The 21,089-nt window shown below is 43.2% G+C and overlaps 1 protein-coding gene across 2 annotated transcripts in view; it reads left to right on the forward strand.

Annotated features, from left to right (window-relative positions):
* Positions 1 to 21,089, forward strand: part of CA11 (carbonic anhydrase 11) — a 500,072-nt gene that overhangs the window by 402,576 nt on the left and 76,407 nt on the right. The window contains exons 5-6 of one of the 2 annotated variants that reach the window (XM_063942738.1): positions 4,885 to 4,980; positions 16,357 to 16,429. In XM_063942738.1, coding sequence (XP_063798808.1) covers positions 4,885 to 4,980; positions 16,357 to 16,429 — 169 coding nt within the window. The remainder of the gene's footprint in view (positions 1 to 4,884; positions 4,981 to 16,356; positions 16,430 to 21,089) is intronic. The other variant, XM_063942739.1, reaches the window with a different exon arrangement.

The raw sequence follows: 21,089 nt of genomic DNA on the forward strand, positions 1-21,089 counted from the left end.
TCATCCCCATCCTCGATTAGACCAATGATGGTGGTGTCGTCAGCGAATTCTATGATTTTTACTGATTGCTCAGCCAAGGTACAGTCATTGGTGTATAGAGAGAAGAGCAGGGGGGAGAGGACACTTTGGGGGCCCCTGTGCTGATCTAGTGCATGTCGGATGAAAGCTTCCCTGCTTTCACCATCTGTCTCCTTGCTGTCAGGAAATCTACGATCCAGGAGCATGTTGGTGCAGGAACATCTAAGGATTGAAGTTTTGGCTGCAGGATACATGGGTCGATTGTGTTGATTGCTAAGCTGAAGTCCACGAATAGGACCCTTGCGTAGGTGCCTGGGCAGTCCAGGTGCTGTAGGATGTAGTGCAGCCCCAAGTTGACTGCATCCTTGACGCTCCTGCTAGCACGGTAGGCGAATTGCAGGGGGTCCATTTGGGAGTTAGTTGCTTCTCTAAGGTGGTTCAGCACCAGCCGCTCGAACGCTTTGACGACCACAAATGTAAGCACAATTGGCCCATAGTCATTCAGATCTTTTACGGTTGAGTTCTTAGGAACCGGGATAATTGTTGAATGTTTAAACTAGGAGGGAACCTTACACATCTCCAGCAAGGTGTTAAAAATCCTATTAAAGATGGGGGCAAGCTGGACAGTGCAGGTCTTCAGGGCAGATGGCGACACGCCATCTGGGCCTGTGGCTTTCCTGGGTTTGTTTTTTTTATATTACTTCTACCTCTCCTGTGTCTACCCGGAGAGCCACTCAGGGGGGTGCTGTGCTCAGATTCGGGGTAGATCTGAGACTGGGGGCTTCCTTCTCGAATCTACAATAGAAGTTATTCAGCTCGTCTACCAGATTTTGCTGTATGACAGTGAGGTTTGGGGGTTTCTTGTAACTAGTCATGGCCTGAATGCTTCTCCACACTGACGTGGGGTCGTTGGTAGATAGGTTGTTTGTCAGCTTATTGGAGAACTGCCTTTTTGCCTGCCTAATTTCACGTGACAGGGAGTTTCTAGTCATTTTTACTGATCCCTGTCTCCACTCCTGTAGGCCTCCTTCTTCACCCGATAGAGATTCCTGATCTGGGCGCTAAACCACGGCTTGTTGTCAAAGGTGCGAGATGTTTTGGTTGGCACACACATGTCCTTTTGATGTAGGATGTCACTACGTCAGCCAGTTCATCTAGGTCAGTAGTAGAAGCTTCAAAGACCCTACAATCTGTGCAGTCAAGACAGGCCTGAAGCTCTAACTTTGCTTCGATTGTTGAGCTTTTTACGGACCTGACCACAGGCTTTGCCTGTCTCAGCTTCTGGGTGTAGGTTGGGAGGAGGTGAACTAGGCAGTAGTCAGAACGCCCCAGGGCTGCACGGGGGAAAGACCGGTAGGCAGCCTTGATGGTGGTTTAACAGTGGTCCAGGATGCACCCTTCCCTGGTGGGGCATTGGACTTGTTGCTTAAACTTCGATAACTCCTGGCTCAGGTTTGTGATGTTGAAGTCACCCAGCACTATGAGCAGTGAGTCCGGATATTTGAGTTCCGCGTCCGTTATCCTGATGGCGAGCTGGTGTAAGGCTTTGTGAAGATACCGGGTTCCAAATCACTCAGGCACAGTGGTAGATGAAAAACCAACAGTGGTTTATTGAACAGAATGGGTTATAAACAGCTCGGCACACTTCTGTTATCCAATTCCACATGACAATGCCCACCACAAACTCTTGACAAAACATTACTTCTTAGTCTTGGAGCAGAGAATCTCTTCCAGCAACACAGAGTCCCAGATAAATCCAATATAATGGGTCCCACAGCAGATCCCTGGCAGAACATTACTTCTTAGCCTAGGGTCAAATAATCTCCCTTCAGCTCTCTGGGTAGCTCTACTTATACCTCCAGAAGCTTCATGTTACAGGGGTGTGTGTGACCTCTGTCTCTTAGGATCTTACAGCATTGGAATACATATTCTAATCAAGGTGATTACATCAGCCAGAGAGCTCACTTTTGGGCAATAGGGAATAAACAAAAAGGGACAATGGTACCTTATATAACTCAACCTTTGAGTGTCCACTGTGGTGTATGAAAACAATAGTAAACTAGGTCTAACATAAATACATTATCTACACGGTAACAGATAACATAACACAGTTGCATATATTAACAATATTAAGGTTGATTTAAACACAGTATTGGGTGAGCAGCAATGGAAATGTTATGGAGAATGAACAAACAGACAAATTGGATGTATATGGATATGGGTATAGAAAGTACATATTTGACACAGGAAATGAGGCATAGCTATATTAATTGTCACAGGCTTTGTCTGCTCTTGCTTGGGGGGGGGGGGGAATATACACTCCTACCAAGACTATTGAGGCAAATTCCCGGGGCGAGTAGAACGGCTTACAGTTGATGATAAGAGTCTCCAGTAGTGGGCTGCATGATTTGCATAGGGTAGTGACGTTGGTGCACCACCCCTTCATTTATGTAGAAGTAGATACCACCCCCTTTGGATTTACCGGTGAGCTCCTTGTCATGATTGGCCCTGAATAGGCTAAAGCTCGGCAGGAACACTGAGGAGTCAGCAATTTGGTCATCAATCCACATTTCAGTGTAGCAGAAAATAGACGACCCAGCGATGCCCAATCTAGCGTCGCTCATGAGCAAGGACAGTTCACTCATCTTGTTCATAATGGATTGTGCGTTAGAGAGTAGGATTGCTGGGAGTGCTGACCGGTGGTCTCCACTTTACTAGGGCATCAGCATGGCAGCCCCTCCTGCAGGATCAGTACTAAATACCGCTGGACGGGATCCCGGCGGTCGAAATACCGACGCCGGAATCCCGACCACACAATCCCGACAGGGGTGGTGAGCGGAACGCTAATTTATTCTCCCTCTATAGGTGTCGGGGACACCCACGGAGGGAGAAAATGTCGGGTTTGTGGCGGCCGGGATTGTGGTGGTCAGGATTCCAGCGTCGGTGTTACGACCACCAGGATTCCAGCCGGCGGGATCTTGACTGCATCCCCCTCCTGCACCTCTGGAGGGCTCCCCGCCATCTTTCTGATTGGTTGGGGGCCGACCCTGGCTCCCAGGCAGTTGTATCATCTTCAGCATTGGGGGCAGCATAAAATGCACGACTGTGGTGCACTTGCAGGTCATAGCCCCATTCGCTGTTGGCTGTGGCTGGGCCGGAGTTTAGTTTGTCACGCTGGGGAGCAGGTTTTCCGCCACTGCTACTTCTATGGGAGAGGCAACATCACGCCCTCCAGATGACACAGCTGCGCCACAGCCGGGCCAGGGGACTTCATCTCTGCTCTGAAGAGAGGGGCCCTGCACTGTCACCACTGGGATCCGCATCTGAACCTCTGGTATACTGGGGTTTCCTGTTCGTGTAGCAGGGGGCAGGCTTCTTACTGCCGCATCTTGGGGCCCCCAGCACACTGTAACATGGAGAGTTGCAGCTATGGAGCTGGCCAGCGTGGTCAAGGGCGGTGCAGGGAGCAGCAGCTGGGGGGAGAGCCAGCATGAGGGGTGAGCCGGGGGGCCAGGAGCAAGGCTATCACAGGTCTGGGGCCCCCTACCGCAGTCTCCTAGGGCTGATGCCTCCTCACCTTTCCCGCTGTCCATCCCAAGGGGGCAGCCGCTGGAGCTTCCTGGAGCTGGACAACTACAGGCCAGGAGTCACCGCGTACTTCGCCGCCCAGGCTCTGGGGGGTCGCTGAAGGTTCTCAAGGGGTCTCTGGAGGGTCAACCTCTCTCTCCCTGCCGATGCGCCGCTGGTCAATCCGCCACTTCCGGAAGTCGCGGCTGGGGCGCCGCCAGGCCGGGGTGCCGCCAGGCCAGGGCTCGCTGCATCCCCTGCCACTGCTTCTCTCTCCGGGGGCAGCTGTTCGGGGCCACTGCTCTGCTTCCACTGTCCACGCACAGGGCTGAGAGGGCAGCGAGAGCCGCTGAGCTGGCCTGGAGTCTCAGCGCATTCGGCCTGGGGGTAAGAGCCGAGTGTATCAAAAGGTCCCCTTTGCTGTGCTTGATTACAGTGCTGACAGGGTGCATACATATATATAAAACCAAAATAAGGCAGGTCATTTGGCTGTGCAGTACCGAGGCAGCCGTCCCTGGCGCCATCTTGGGGGAACACCCCCACTAGTTTGAAGTGAAATAAAAGCTAGATTATATGGGTGTAGACAGTGTAAGAAATGAGAAGATGTGAGTGAGGGCAAAAAGCAATGGTAATTCAGACAGAACTTTTAAGTGTTTGAAAGCAAAATTGCTTTGGTACAGCTGTGCATTCAAAAAGCTGAAATAAAAGCATTTGCCGTGAAATGGTAAGTTTTTGAATCATTGCATATAAATCAATAGACTTTTGAATTAGAATTTTAATGAACTACCTTCAAAAACAAATGGTATGTAATTCTATATAACATATTTAAAATTAGTATACAGCAGCCTTATATATACTATACCTGAGGTTCATAACAAAAAAACAAAAAAATTGGGTGGAAAAAAAAATATTTATCCTCTCTCATATTCATCAGTATAAAGTTAACTTTTGTCCTGTATTTTGCTGTTAAAAGCTCACTAAATCACTTCTACTAACATCAGCTACAAAGTGTATTTTTGATACATTTCCTAAAATATGTTAATGTAGGTTTTCTTACTTTAATAATGTAAAAAAAAAACCTGTTCATTGTGTACTGTGTGATCTTACATTTCTTGATCTGGTTCTGAGCCCACTGCCCTTTGCTTCTTCCCGTATTCATGTAACTATTAATCTGTGCTTCTCCATGCCTGCTTTCTCTCTTTCTTACTTATGTGTTTTGTCTCTTTGTAACTATGACCTTTGACTCTGTATTTTCTTTTTTAGCTACTGACCTTGTGAGATACCCCTCTCTTATTACAGGTACAGCTGATTCATTATAACCAGGATTTGTACAGTAATGTCAGCGAGGCATCCCGCAACCCCAATGGCCTGGCTATAATCTCTTTGTTCGTGAATGTGAGTTCTTGTGTTTCCATGCAGTGAACGCTGGCTTTTGTCATTTTTCTAGTAAAAAGCTAATAATTCTATCCATCTATCATCCTACAGTTATGGTTGTGTTTCTGCATGATTCGTTTTTTGGTGGCCAAGTGATGTATGTCTTATTTTACAATGCAAAGAAGTATCAATCTGGTCCATATAAATGATAGTGGAACACAAAAAAAAAAGCGTTCAGATGGATAATTCAGGAGTACTTTCACATCAAATTCTCAAAGATAAGATTTTTAGAGCAGATGTGATGACATTCACGTCATTTCTCACATTTTAGTGGAATTGCAGACGGCAAACTACACATGCTCAGTAGACAGCAATAGCCAACTGTACATGTGCCGGCCCATACATCTGCACATGGAGAGACGGACAGGGCAGTAGACAGCTTGGCCAGGCCCAGGTAATGTAGGTGGAGAGGCCAAATTACTGAGGTGTGGACACACCCTCTTTAAAAACCATGAATAAAGCATACCTCCCAACATGACCCTCTCCAGGAGGGACAGAATGCTCTGCTCCTGGACTTCCCTCTTAATTTATGATTGCCATCACCTGTGCTGAAGCACCTTTCTTATCCATTAACCTGATCAAAACAGGTGCCGACAATCATACATTAAGAGAAAAGTCCAGAAGCAGAGCATTGTGTCCCTCCCGGAGAGGGTCATGTTGGGAGGTATGAATAAAGCACTGTTTAAGGTCTGCAAAGTGCTGTGTGCCCCAAAGCCAGGGGCAGATCCAATGGGGGGAATGCGATCAGTGTGATTGCTTCCCCCCACCCTTCCTCCAGCAAGCAGAGGAGACATCTGCAGTCAGTAGCAGCAGCTCATCACACAGCAGCATGTTCTGGGCTGGGGAGAAAGGATGCTGCCGGCTGACAGGTAATAGGGAGGTGCGGCGTGGGGATGTGGTCCAATCCAACAAGCCCAGCCCCTTGATATATAGTATCTGCTCCCCCTCTTGGTGCCACTGTGGACAGGGAGTGCAAGTGTGCATAGGTTGGAGTACCACTTTTTCCATGAAATTGACGTTTCTCAGGGTGGACACTGTGCAGAGACTATAAGATGACAGTCATGGAAGTGATGTGGACATGTATAAGCCAATGCCCATATAAGCCATAGCATGCAGACAGAGATAGGACACCTGTTTTAGATGGATCTTTTGCATAGAGCATGGGGTAGTTGCAGTCCTGTTGCTAGTGATCACAGGCAGATACTAGCATTAGCATGAGGTAGTTAGCAGATCTGCCAACTCAGAATCATGTCCCTACTGCATCTATACTGCACTTTGAACAGGTTTAATGCTGTAAATGTGATCAACACAGTGTATTACCACATTGTGTAATGGATCTGGTAGCAGAGAAGAAGTTACCATAGTGGAAGAAATAAGGAACAAGCTATGGTCAGTGCAGGCTGAAGTGAAGCGTAATCAAACAAGCCACAGTAAAATCTAGCTGCTTCAGAGCAAGGCTAATAATACAAGTAGCCAGGCAAGAGGAACAGATTAATCAGGTGCATCGTGTTACAGTTTAAGAAATCCCTAGGAATGATCTTTGTAGAACTGCAGTCCTCTGAAGATAAGCAAAGCAGCAGACCAACTAGACGGAGTCCAGAATTCTTCAGCAAATTCAGTTCTTGACACTGACTACTGTGGTAGTATTTGTAGCAAATTTTATGAAACACAAAATATTCCAAAAATTGGTGGTTGATCACACCCCTAAGCATGGTCCACCACTACCACTGCATTCCTCCGGTGGGCCCTTCATTCCCCAGTCTGACATGGATATACGGTTTGATCGTATATGATTGCTCCTGTACACACTTGACTGATCACTGGTAAGAGATATGTCTTTGTTGGCCAAATTGGACCAACATATTGCCTGGTCGTCCAGTTTGCGGTATACACAACACAATGTGCACCAAATCACATACAATATAATTTGATTGACCATGCAGCAGGGTCAACTAGAGGACGCCATTAACGACCCGCTTGAGTGCGATATTGTGTATGCACACTAGACGATGTAGATGATTTGTCACTACGAAATGACAAATCATCCCCATATCACTTAAGTGTGTACCCACCCTTAGGGCTAATATCACCATATTTTATTACAGTAGTTCTGGTTCACCTATATATTTATTTAAAAAAATACATGTTAAAAATACTGTATGTAAGTTCTACCATCATGTTCCTACTATATATGCACAAAAATCACCACTACGGCAAAGCATACATTTAAATATTTGCATCTGCGGTAAAAAAAATACACTACAAAGCAAAATGATCAGTAATTAAAGAGGAGAAAACATGTCTTAGACATAAAACTACCCTATGGAACCAACAGAGGTCAGATACAGGAAAGAGATTTTTTCTTTTCTTTTTAAATAGAACATTGAGGATTTATTAAAAGACGAAACCACAATGTGGAGATATAATTAGTTCCTTTTTCCTCTGAAAGTTTTACTTTTTGAGAATTTTAACCTGAGATTGTAATATTCTTGTAAAAAAAAAAAAGTGCAACATTGTTTACTTATATTGTAGCAGAATTACAGCCCAGGGGAAATCATTTTATTGACAGTATTTGAAATCCATTCTTGACACTGGCATTGAGGGACTGTGTCATAAAAAGTATACACAGGCTTAGCAATAAAACCTGTTCATGGACAATTTCAGTTTCCTTAGGAACAAGCTTTTATAGTATTATTTGGTGTTATTGGGAAATTAAAATTTTCTGGAGCCAAAGGGTGTTTGGATGAACATGGTTGTGTCAACCAAGTATTGCAGGTGAAGAGTTTGCACAGCACAAAACAAGCTGTACCAGCTAGTAGAATGCTGAAGAAATGTTTAGATGTGAAGGAAATAGTTTGAAATTCGGGATACATACGATATCCTGGCGGATTGGATGCAAGTGCTACTATGACCGACACTGCATCCCGAAGCAGAAAATTCTGACAGATGTCTGGTAAATATGATTTACCTCCCCCATTACCCCCTAACCTATAAAGAACAATATTATTAACTAATTAATTACCATTACCACACTCCCACACAGTGTCAGACTGGGGTATGAAGGGCCCACCGGGGGAAGGCAGTGATAGGGGCCCATACTTAGGGGTGTGGCCAATCTACAAAGGGGGTGTGGCCAGACTCCACAGAGGCTTGAAATGCACAATAGTCGTGTGCAGTGTAATGTAACATATCTACCATGTATAATACAAGTGCACATTCTGGAACCTGATCCCTAGAGGAGGGGGTGGGACCTCAGGCAGTGGGGCCCACCGGTGGTTCCCCTGTACCCGTGGGCCAGTCTGACCCTGCACCCACCACCCAGGGACGACTGTCTTTCGGAGGAGGACCTGACTTTCTGTGGTAGTCCAGCCCTAGGCTAGCCAGTTTGGAGCTGGTTGCCTTAGTGTAGGCGGCCCCCATGCTGGGAGTCTCCCTACTATAGTGTCAGCCCACCAACTGGTTCAGCCCAGTGCTGACTATTGGAAAATAGGGGGAACCCCACACTGTTTTTTCCCTCAGAGGTCCGAGGCTGGTTATAGATATGGGGGGACCCCATTAACTTATTTCCTTAAATGTAACTATTTCTTGTCATATAGACAGTCATAAAATAGACATGTCAATATTTTGCATGCTGATGACTCTCATTACTGTCACAGCAACAGTTTTACTGGACTTAACCATATCGACATTTTAACTGTCAACATTTATATAATCGAGAAAAAAAAGGCATTTTGTTTCCCCCAGCACTCTGAATGATAACAGTAACCAGATATAAATCCCACACAATATTAGAATTCAGAGATCTCGGTTACATATATTTGCGCAAATGTATGAATAAGCCCCAAAGCCGCATCAAGGCATCTCTGTATATTTGGGGTCCCTAGCACTATATCTAGGTGCAGGGTGTGGCACCCCAAAACACCAGCATAAGCCAGAAAGCCCAGGGCAGCATACCAGTGAAAAAACTATAGTGTTAATAAATTAGTGTTAGGAAGCCGAAGCTATAAAGAAGGTGATACAAAATTGAGATGTAATTAAAAATGGATAAATAGTGTTAAAGAAATTAGTATGTGAAAAGTGTTAATAGAATGTAAAGGTATGCCACACTAAAGCCATCCAGCTCAGCCAGTCCAGAGGCACCACACCCCACACCTCCATTACCCCAATCTGGGTCTATGATTAACCAGCAAGGAGCCACATGATAATGGCTCCTTACTTAAATATATCTAAGCTAAGAGCTACCTACCTTGGAGCAACCCCATAATGCTCCATGTGGCATGTCAGGGCCTGCACCTCCTCCTAATGCAGGAACCTCCCTGTCTCTCGCAACAGACATATATAATGGCAGATGCTAAATTAGCTTAGTGATATCATTCAGGTGCTTGAAAGGGAGGGGTATTTCTAAGCAAGAAAAAAAGGCATTTTGTTTCCCCCAGTACTCTGAATGATAACAGTAACCAGATATAAATCCCACACAATATTAGAATTCAGAGATCTCGGTTACATAACTTTGCGTAAATGTATGAATAAGCCCCAAAGCCACATCAAGGCGTCTCTGCATATTTGGGGTCCCTAGCGCATCCCCGAGCATCTGCCATTATATATGCCATTTATATAATGTCAACAATTGGACGGTGTCTACATTTTAACTGTTGGCCTTGTTGACCTTTTGGTTGTCGACATTTTTGTGTGGACATTTTGATTGTCTAAGTTTGACTACATCCCCTTCCCATCTAAGGTCACATGCTAAAGGGAGTGGCAAATAACAGTATTTAACCATTTCTTCATAAAGATCTCACAAACAGGACAGATTAATATCTTTCATCTAATTACCACAATGCATCTGCTCATGATCTTCCACCACAGTCTGGTGCAGATGTATTAAGCCTGGAGAAGTGATAAAGCAGTGATAAGTGGAAGGTGATAACGCAAATCATTTCGGGTTTGAAAAATGGCGGTTAAGAGCTGATTGGCTTGTCTTTATTACCTTCCACTTATCACTTCTTTATCACTTCTCTAGGCTCCCTTCACATAACTAGCAGGAGTCAACAGCTTTCTCACAGTCATCTTGGCTCACTTATCAAACAATCTGAGCCTTCTTACCTGTTCAAGGGCGGTATGTATTAACATACCTCGCCGCCCATCGCAGCGATGTTGATCACATATGTACTAACATATGCGATCAATATCGCAATGCGGTGACAGAGGCCCCCTGCGAGACCTGTGAGGTGGTGTCACCTCCCTGGGCTCTTCACCTGCTCCCCTGACAGGAAGCAGGCAGCAGCCTGTCCCACGGCGCCTCCTCCTCCCCCCTACAGCCAGAGGTCCCCTGCAGCCGGACGGACATCCGGCTGCGTTGCTAGGGGGAGGAGGAGATTACCTTCCGGGTCCAGGCTTCCTGGAGGAAGGTATGCCAGGAAAGAAGGGGGGTCGTCGTCTGCGGCGGGGGGCGGCGGAGGCGGCAGGTTGCGGTGGCTGGTGATAAGAAGCCCATAGGCTTCTATAGGGAATCGCCATCCAAAGATGGCGATACCCTGTACGGCGAAAGCGCGGCGGTCGGGTGTTTGTACATACGAAAATGCAATAAAAACCCGGAAAACGGGGTTTTATCGCATTTTCCCTTTAGTACATCCCACCTCAAAACCCTTATTATGTTTGGTGGTGTGGGTGATTCATGAAAGTTTGGAGAGAGATAAAATGGAGAGAGATAAGGCACCAACCAACCAGCTCCTAATTGTCATTTTTCAAACTCAGCCTGTAAGCTGCTGAGGCTTGGTACTTTATCTCTCTCCACTTTATCTCTTGCCAAGCTTTCATGAATCTCCCCCTATACTGACATGCATAATGACAATTTGTGAACTCACAGCTTACAAATCCGATGATCTGTATTCAGAATACTGGCAAAATCGGGAAGGCGAGTTGCAGTGAGCAATTTTTGAAAATCATTTTTTTTTTGTAAATTTTCATAGATTTTGCATTTAATGTATCCGCCAGTTTGTAACTAGCGCAACAAACATTTTTAGCAAATCGCACTCCATAACCTTTACCCCATGTTTATAGTAGCTGTCTCATTATATCTGAGAATGACTCTGTCAAAAGAATCATCTGTTCTGAAAAAGAATCATTGCCACGGTGTTTATAAGATAGAAATTTCCTTAACCCCAGAGTTAATACATGTTATATTCAGCTCAGCAACTCATCAGATACTTAGCAGATTCTTCAGCCTTCAAACATCCATGTTTCGTATTTGCAACAGGAGTTGTCTCTCGGATCTTGTGGGAAAACTACAAGTGTTATACATAAACTAAAACATATTACCTACTCAACTCTCTATATACCAGTGGGAAAAAAACGTGACTAATCTAGTTCACTTCAGTACAGGGTGATGTAGAAAGATCAGAGGGAGCATTCCCTCAGTAATTCATCTTTCTGTAAATAAAGCATTCTTCCTAAACATTCAAGTATGACTACAACATGCAATGGTATGACTTATCCATCAACTTCTAGAAAAGGCCCTCAGAAAATGACAGCCCCAGTCGGGATTTTCTACCTCTCCTGGGATGTAAATCTCGGTAACATACTGTAGATACAGACTACCATGCTTCACATGCCACTCTGTGATTAGTATTGATCACCTGTTACAAAGAGAGGGGAGCTTCTCTAGTAGGTACAGTTTTATGGAAAAATATACAAGAAAAAAAAAAACGGTTTCATTTTGTAGGATTTTTAAAGTTTAAGTGCTGGTGAATAACCGATTGTATAAATGCTGAGGAGGATTATTAGGAAAACTATGCTCACTGAGAAGTGGAAATCCTGCTAATGTGACGTTTAATCCAGTAATACCATAGGGCCTAATTCAGCATGGATCACTATTCAGATAAATCACAAATCGAGCAATTATTGAATGACTGCGCATGTGTAGCTTTGCATTGTGCATGTGTGAGGGGAAATAGCGACAGAAAATGCATACAGATTGTAATCGCAATGCAGTCGCTGTTTGACTGACGGGAAGCCAGAGTTTCTGGGCGGAAAACTGCAGTTTTCTGGGTGTGTCAGAAAAACCCAGGCATTTTTGGGGAGGGTTTTTGGGGAGGGTCTCTGACTTCAATGTTCTGGAAATTGCGTTTTTGTATCTGCGAATGTATAGCGCTCTGTGATGCCTTTGCAAACTTGCAAGGGGTGTTTTTACTTTCTGTTGGTGTGGTGCCTTTTTACTCACAGACACAGCAATTTCTCAGAATGCTGAATTAGGCCCATAATCCGGTGTTAGCAATGTATCCAGGGCAAGCAACAGAAATTATCGGGCCTGATACCCCTATTTTTCCAGTTCTCTTCAGCCTCATACCCTGCATGTCTCCAGCCACATTCCTCCATGCCTTAGCAGCTCCAGTACCCTTGTGTCCTTGTGCAGGGCTGCGTGACGTCATGTCGTCATGTGAGCTGCAATAAACAGGTTTGGGGTTTTAAGGTGCTCCTTAGGGAGCCCCTTTAAATGTCTGGTACAATTGACGCCCCAGCGTGATTGGGCCTGAATGTGTGAGGAGGTACATTGGGTTGGACCAGAATCAACAGTGGCCTATTAGGACAAAAAGTTACTTTGACACTTTGGTTAGAGACATTAGTCATTTTCCTGCAAGGTGACTCTTTTTGTGCAAAAGTATATGGGCGAGACGTACAGTATCAACCCTTCTAAAAAGAAAATCTGGAGATGTTGCCTATAGCAACCAAAGAGCTTCTTGCTGTCCTTTCATAGAAGGTGCTAGATAACTAATAGCTAGAAAATCATTGGTTGCTATGGGCAACGTTTCCATTTTTGTCTTTAGATGCTTTGAAATATCTCTGAAGTATGTCATCCTTGACCTAACTTCTTCTAATGCAGTGACTTAGCCATCCCAATATTAATAATAATAATAATAATACATGTTAAGTATCCCTTATCCAAAATGCTTGGGACCAGAAGTATTTTGGATATCGGATTTTTCCGTATTTTGGAATAATTGCATATCATAATAAGATATCATGGTGATGGGACCCAAGTCTAAGCACATAATGCATTTATGATTCATATACATCTTATACACACAGCCTGACGGTCATTTTAGCCAATATTTTTAATAACATTGTGCATTAAACAAAGTGTGTGTACATTCACACAATTCATTTATGCTTCATATACACCTTATACACACAGCCTGAAGGTCATTTAAAACAATATTTTTAATAGGTTTGTGCATTAAACAGAGTTTGTGCACATTGAGCCATCAGAAAACAAAGGTTTCACTATCTCACTCTCACTCAAAAAATTCCGTATTTTGGAATCTTCTGTATTTCGGAATATTTGGATATGGGATACTCAACCTGTAATAATAATCTGCATTCTATTCCTCTATTTTTTATCCAGAATTACCACACATTGATATTTGTAAAGCAAATTCTATTTAAATCAAACCACAGTCTTATGTAATACTTTTGCTCTGAGAGTATTATTAATATTCTTTTACTCCTTAATTAGTGCCAACATACTTAGTGGCATGATAAACTGGAGGTTTTGGTGCAATTTAAGGTGAGAAAACAAAGCTCACCTGACTTTATAATGTAATCTAGAGCCAAATGTTTGTTTGTACAATGAAACAAGGGTAACCACAAGGGTAATGTATTCAATTTATCTACAAGGCACCATTAAAAAAGGATGACTACATATTAAAAGCACCAAGACTTTATTCTGCAAAAAAGTCCTCTGGGTTCTGCAAACTTTCCAGAAGTTCTCATTAGCTGGTAACATTCTAGTTATAGTCTGAGTGAGGAATGCCTATAGTAAGCAATGACCCTATGAACCTTAAAGCTAGCTCTCATGTTTTGGGAAAGACTCAATTATAGTGTCATTGAAAAGCAATTTGGCAAATGGGCATCACAGCCCCAGAACAATGACAAGTTCTATTTATTAGAGGGATCGTAATGTCAACAGCAAAAAGACAAGTTGCAGCATTTAAGGTACAAACCATGTTGTACGGACAGTGATGGAAAGGTAACACTTTTATCAATACGTACAGATGACAATTATCAAGAAATGCATTAGCCCCTGTGTTTAAACACATATTAATTCAATAATATAAAACAAAATTGTTTTGTCTAAGTCAAAAGGTCTTAGAGGCCTATTTATGATACATGTACAGTATTTGCATCGTTTTAGGGGGATTCCCTGAAATATTAAGTATCACCCATATGTATGAAGGAGGGACCGCAGCAGCTCTCTCAGGGGTCTATTTACTAAGCCTTCAATAGAGATAAAGTGGACAGATATAAAGTACCAGCCAATCAGCTCCTAACTGCCATGTCACATGTCATGTTTGAAAAATGACAGGAGCCGATTGGCTGATACTTTATCTATAAAGTGGACGGAGATAAAGTACCAGCCAATCGGCTCCTAACTGTCATTTTTCAAACATGACATGTGACATGGCAGTTAGGAGCTGATTGACTGGTACTTTATCTCCGTCCACTTTATCTCCATATACCCCTCTGTCCCCATAGGCTGCTGTGAAGCTGTCATGTTTACCAAACTTTGGAATGCAAAGCATTAGGGATTCTGGTCACAACAGCTAACGCCAACAGACCGCACATGTGCAGTAGCGTGGTCAGCGAATCACACATGCAGTAGTGCGGCGGGGGTCCAGATATTGGAGCCCCTATTCCTACTCGTGTTTTTTAATACATTTGGATAGTAAATAATTTCTTATTGCCGCAAATAGTGGTTCACAAGTTCCCAAAATTCACCTTGTACAATCCTTTGTGTATTTGCTTTCTGTCAAAACATAAAAGTATAAACATACTGTATGTCAAAGTTCTTCTCTTGGGGGTATATTCAATTCATGTCGAATCCTTTTCGACGGAAAGGAATCGACATGTGAGTGTTGTCAGATTTGACCGTTCCCGACATGCCAACGTGACTCTTTTTTAAAGTAGGATGGACATTGTCGGAAACGAGGCTAAAACTGCGTTTCCAACAAGTCGGAAATTCCAGACTTGTCGGAAAAATGTGCCAGCATTGAATAGGTCGGAACATCTTCTGAACTGAAACAGTCGGAAACTACTGTCTTCGCGACAAGATGGCAGTTTTCAACAGAATTTAATATACCCCTTGGTGTACATCAGCCATCATACAGTACACATACACACTTCATAATTAAACTTCAACTTTTGCTGCTGAATCAGATGGTTTTAAATCTCCTTTGCAAAGCCTTCCCAAATGTAAGCCAGTGAGTCAGGTCTAGGTGCTTCTTACCTGTGTCTTTATAGAACAGCAACTAGAATTTGTTGAGGCCTCTCTATCTAACTGAAGCGTTAAACACACGTTTAATTTGAGGCCTCTATCTAAATGATGGGTGAAAAGTATAGGATGCCAATGAGGAGGCAAGTCTTCTCCTTGTTCGTTATGTCAGGGAAATGTCTATAGCTAAATCCACAAATTCTGGATCACAATGAAGACACAATGAAATGCAGTAATTTGCATGGCTTGTGCTTGATAAAAGTTGGTTGGAACTTGGAAAAAGGCAGGAATCCTTGCTCTTTGTTTCTTTACAAAACAATTGTAAAATCTTTGACGTTTATTACTTATTTCAGTTTATTATTGATTTATTCATATGTGCATTTAATTCTCTCTCAATATATATATAAACCTGACGATAGTGCTTGCGAGCATTGAAACGTTGTTGAAACAGTATTGATCTCCAGACTGTTCTTGTGAGACATCGAGTGCCGCACCTGGGTAACTATATATATATATATATATATATATATATATATATATTGAGAGAGAGAGAATATATATAGTCACACAATAGGAATACAATTCCTATTAAATAATAGTGTAGTCAATACAGCTTATTTCTATATGTACAGTAAATGATATAGGTCTCACACTTTAATGTTAATATACCTAATCTACAGTGGCCAGGAAAGTAGAGTGTGACATTTGTACAAAAACTAATTTAGGTGAGACATTTAATCAGATTCCTGTCTACACCTTGAGATTTAGATGACATCCGTATCTCAGAAATCTAAGATGGCAATATAACAAATACATAAACAAATTCAGCACATTTGTAGTAATTCAGGGTTTTTTCCCTATCCTATTGCATATAGTATGCCAAAGCAGAATTGTTGAAATAAAACATAACTAAGTAGATTTTTGCATTTGCATAATGAATCATGTATGAGTTCAACTGAAGTTTTAGATCAGAATGCATTTGGCAAAAATAATAATAATAAAAAAATATATATGTATGTATTATTCTAAGTGCATTACCAACACTAATTCTGGGGTCTCTTTCTTTGAAGGTGGCGGATAACTCCAATCCATTTCTCAACAGGATGTTGAACAGAGAAACCATCACAAAGATATCTTTTAGAAGTAAGAATTCTGAAGATCCCATGGGGTAAAGCAATATCCTTTTAACTCGCAGGCGACGGAGTAGAATAAAATCAAAATTAAACGTGTGATATATTATCAAGTCTCCAGTGGAAATTTGACCTGATCACGCAGCCGATTGATAAATAATGCTGTATAACAACATCTTTGGGAAGGTCTCATGCACAGTGTGTACAGGAATGTAATAATGTAGCAGGATGGAAGATTACGTATCTGAAGGTAGCAATTGGCGACTTTGGATTATATAATTATAACTTCTATTTTTGTTGAAGTGAACATTTATTTCTGGACAGAGATGCCACGTTAGCAGAACTGGGTGAGAACATTGCCACTATAAAAGCAATATTGCCAGTTTGCCACGCATTTCAGATTTCACTTCCCATTACAAGTCAGCACACAGTTTGCAGGTTGGCTATGTAAAGTTTACATTTGGTATGTTTAATGCCATTAGACTAGATTTATTGCAGCAAATGTTATTGCACTCTTGTATAACATTGCCTACGGATATCAGAAATGAAACGCTACATGTAACGTGTCAGTCATTTTACTCTCTAAAAGTCACATCTGCATCTAAAATGAGCTGGTAGCTTAGTATTATTACATTTCACATTAGTCTTAGGTTTTGCCTGAATGCTCACTACAGAGATTATAAAAATGATTTGTTGCAGTTAATATAACATATAATAAAACGGGTTCTGAATATCATGCCTACAGCTCTCCTAAAGCTAATACTGACTTTTTGAAGGAATATACACTATAATACAATATATAATATAGAGGCATACTATCATGCAATATATAATATAAAGATACATTTTCATAAATTAACTATATAATAATTGGCAGCAGAATGACCTGAGTTGGAAATGCACAGGGGCACTTGCCTGCTCCTCCCCCCAACCCCACTTACAGCTCCTTTTGTAGGTCAGAGAGCAGGGTGTCAGGACCACAGCAAAGTGTGGGTGGGATGGATATAGGGACAGCAGATGGGTAAACCTTATAAAATATAAATATACACTAACATAAATTATATAAAGATACACCAGTATATATTGTAAAAATGTCACTTGAAAGTCCATCATACAGTACTACCACTTTACGTCATCCCCTAGTTTTTTCAAAAATGGTTCTTTATTTTACAGTACTTACAGTAAATAGGTCCTCTAAAAGGAACTCCCTGTCGATCCCCATCAATTTCTAAACAACTATCCCAGTTTACATTCACCACAAATCTGCCTCAGTCTTGAATAGAAATCTTGGGGCCTGGACCAGTGATCTCTCTGGGGCCATTTCAGATTTATATATGTACAGTATATATATATATATATATATATATATATATATATATATACTAGCTGGTGTACCCGGCGTTGCAGGGGATTTTAAGAATGTCTCTTTACAAACATAAGTTAAAATATTAAACACACAGTATAAATAACATTGTAGATAGCTGAATACCCGTGCTTCGCTACGGGATGAGGATGCTAAATTAGAATGATAGTTGTTTGTTCATTTACGTTGGTTGGAGATCTAGTATATAGGCATATCTTGCTTCCCTGACGCACTTTGTGTAGTGGCCGGACCCCTTTTTGGTCCCCCAAGAGACCCTGCTCTTCCTGCTGCCTCCATTGGCTTCCTGCTGCCTCCATTCCCCACCTCACATCATGTCAGTGCCCCTGTGACACTATCGATTTTTATACAGTTTCTTATATAGCGCAGCACATTATGTATCTCCTGATATACTCTGTGCTGCTGGGGGACCATGCTACTTCCACTATATAACTCTCAGTGTGTGGGTTTGTGCTACCTGCATTCCCCTCCTCACATCATGTCACTGGCCCTGTCATATGCCGCCCTGTCATCACTGACATATCATGCATGTCCTGATATAGCCTGTGCTGCTGGCCCACCCCTAGGGGTGCTAGTGTTGTGTTACCCCCAGAGTGTTTGTTCCCAGAGAGTAAGTCATATGTGTTGCAAGTTTGGTGTAAATTTCTCCAGGCATTCTAGAGTTAGGCTGTCTGCTGTAAAACTCTGTGCTGCTTCCTCACCTCTAGGGGCGCTAGGGGTGTCTTACCCCCACAGTGTTTGTTCCCAGCTTGTAATTCATATGTGTACCAAGTTTGTTGTAACTTGGTCGAGGCATTCGGGAGTTATGTTGTCTCCTAAAATACTCTGTGCTGCTGTCCCACCCCTAGGGATGCTAGGGGTGTCTATCCCCAACAGAGTTTGTTCCCAGATTGTAAGTCATATGTGTATCAAGTTTGTTGTAAACTGCAGCAGACATTCCAGAGTTATGCTGTCTGCTGAAATACTCAGTGCTGCTGTCTCACCCCTAGGGGTGGTAGACGTGTGTTACCCCCACAGTGTTTGTTCCCATATTGTAAGGCATATGTGTACCAATTTTTGAGTACATTGCCCTAGCAGTTCCGGAGTTATGCTGTCTCCTGATATACTCTGTGCTGCTGTCCCTAGGGGTGCTAAGGATTTCTAATTGTTTTAGTTGCCTCCGCAGTGTTTTAATATGCTAATATGTAAAATTTCAGATCTTTGCTTGTAAAATGTGGATTTGTGTAGAAAGACAGAAGGACAAATTTTCGCTTTTATATAGTAGATTTTATATATACCGTATATACTCGAGTATAAGTCGACCCGAATATAAGCCGAGGCACCTAATTCTACCACAAAAACCTGGGAAAACTTATTGACTCGAGTATAAGCCTAGGGTGGGAAATGCAGCTCTAGCCGTACACAGCCCTCAGTGCCAGATATGCCCTCATAGTGCCAGATATGCCCCCACAGTGCTGCCAGATATGCCCCCACAGTGCTGCCAGATATGCCCCCACAGTGCTGCCAGATATGCCCCCACAGTGCTGCCAGATATGCCCCCACAGTGCTGCCAGATATGCCCCCACAGTGCTGCCAGATATGCCCCCACAGTGCTGCCAGATATGCCCCCACAGTGCTGCCAGATATGCCCCCACAGTGCTGCCAGATATGCCCCCACAGTGCTGCCAGTTATGCCCCCACAGTGCTGCCAGATATGCCCCCACAGTGCTGCCAGATATGCCCCCACAGTGCTGCCAGATATGCCCCCACAGTGCTGATAGATATGCCCCCACAGTGCTGCCAGATATGCCCCCACAGTGCTGCCAGATATGCCCCCACAGTGCTGCCAGTTATGCCCCCACAGTGCTGCCAGATATGCCCCCACAGTGCTGCCAGATATGCCCCCACAGTGCTGCCAGTTATGCCCCCACAGTGCTGCCAGTTATGCCCCCACAGTGCTGCCAGATATGCCCCCACAGTGCTGCCAGATACGTTCCCTCCCCAAGTGCCAGGTATGCCCCACAGTGCTGTTACTTACCCCTCCGTCGATCCCGCGCTGTCTTCTGGAGGGACACGAAGCACACAGCGTGCGCGGCTCTCCTGTGTCCCTCCTGCATCTTCGGCGGCCGCGGCGGGTCTATTATAGGAAGTGCCGGTTCGTGATCAGAGGTCACGAACGGGTATTTCCTGTAATAGAACCGCCGCTGCTGCCGCCGGAGATGCAGGAGGGACACAGGAGCGCCGCGCGCTGTGCGCTCCATGTCCCTCCTTCACACTGCTCTGCCTCTGCCTGCACTGACTCGAGTATAAGCCGAGGTGGCTTTTTCAGCACAAAAAAAAGTGCTGAAAAAGTCGGCTTATACTCGAGTATATACGGTGTATATATATATATATATATATATATATATACACACACACACTGCTCAAAAAAATAAAGGGAACACTTAAACAACACAATGTAACTCCAAGTCAATCACACTTCTGTGAAATCAAACTGTCCACTTAAGAAGCAACACTATTTCAAGTGACTTGAAGGCAGGAAAGCAATACAACAAAGCAATGAGAAAGGCAAGTCAGATGCTTGGTTGCATAGGGAGAGGAATCAGTAGCAGGAAAAAAGAAGTGATAATGCCATAGGTCATAGGTCATTAATAATGTATAGGTCATTGGTACGGCCCCATCTGGAATACTGTATCCAGTTCTGGAGACCCTATCTCCAGAAGGATATAAATACATTAGAGAGTGTACAAAGAAGGGCAACTAAAATGGTGCATGGCCTACATCACAAAACTTACCAGAAAAGGCTAAAAGATCTTAACATGTATAGTTTGGAGGAGAGAAGGGAAAGGGGGGACATGATAGAAACTTTCAAATATATCAAGGGTCTTAACAAAGTTCAGGAGGGAAACATTCTTCAAAGGAAAAGAAGTATTAGAACTCGAGGGCATACATTGAGACTGGAGAGGGGGAGGTTCAGGGGAAATTTGAGGAAAAATTACTTCACAGAAAGGGTAGTGGATAAGTGGAATAGCCTCCCATCAGAGGTGGTAGAGGCTAAGACTGTAGGGCAAGGTAAACATGCTTGGGACAGGCATATGAATATCCTTACAAAGAATTAAGGTTAAAAAAGGGTTGAGATTGCCTAAAGGATAAAATAAAAAAGGGGCAGACTAGATGGGCCAAGTGGTTCTTATCTGCCGTCAAATTCTATGTTTCTATGTTTCTAACACTGATTGACAATTAATTTCACATGCTGTTGTGCAAATGGAATAGATAACAGGTGGAAATTATAAGCAATTAGCAAGACACCCCC

Source organism: Pseudophryne corroboree, chromosome 10 (genome assembly GCF_028390025.1).
Source record: "Pseudophryne corroboree isolate aPseCor3 chromosome 10, aPseCor3.hap2, whole genome shotgun sequence".
In the NCBI taxonomy this organism is placed as follows: domain Eukaryota; kingdom Metazoa; phylum Chordata; class Amphibia; order Anura; family Myobatrachidae; genus Pseudophryne; species Pseudophryne corroboree.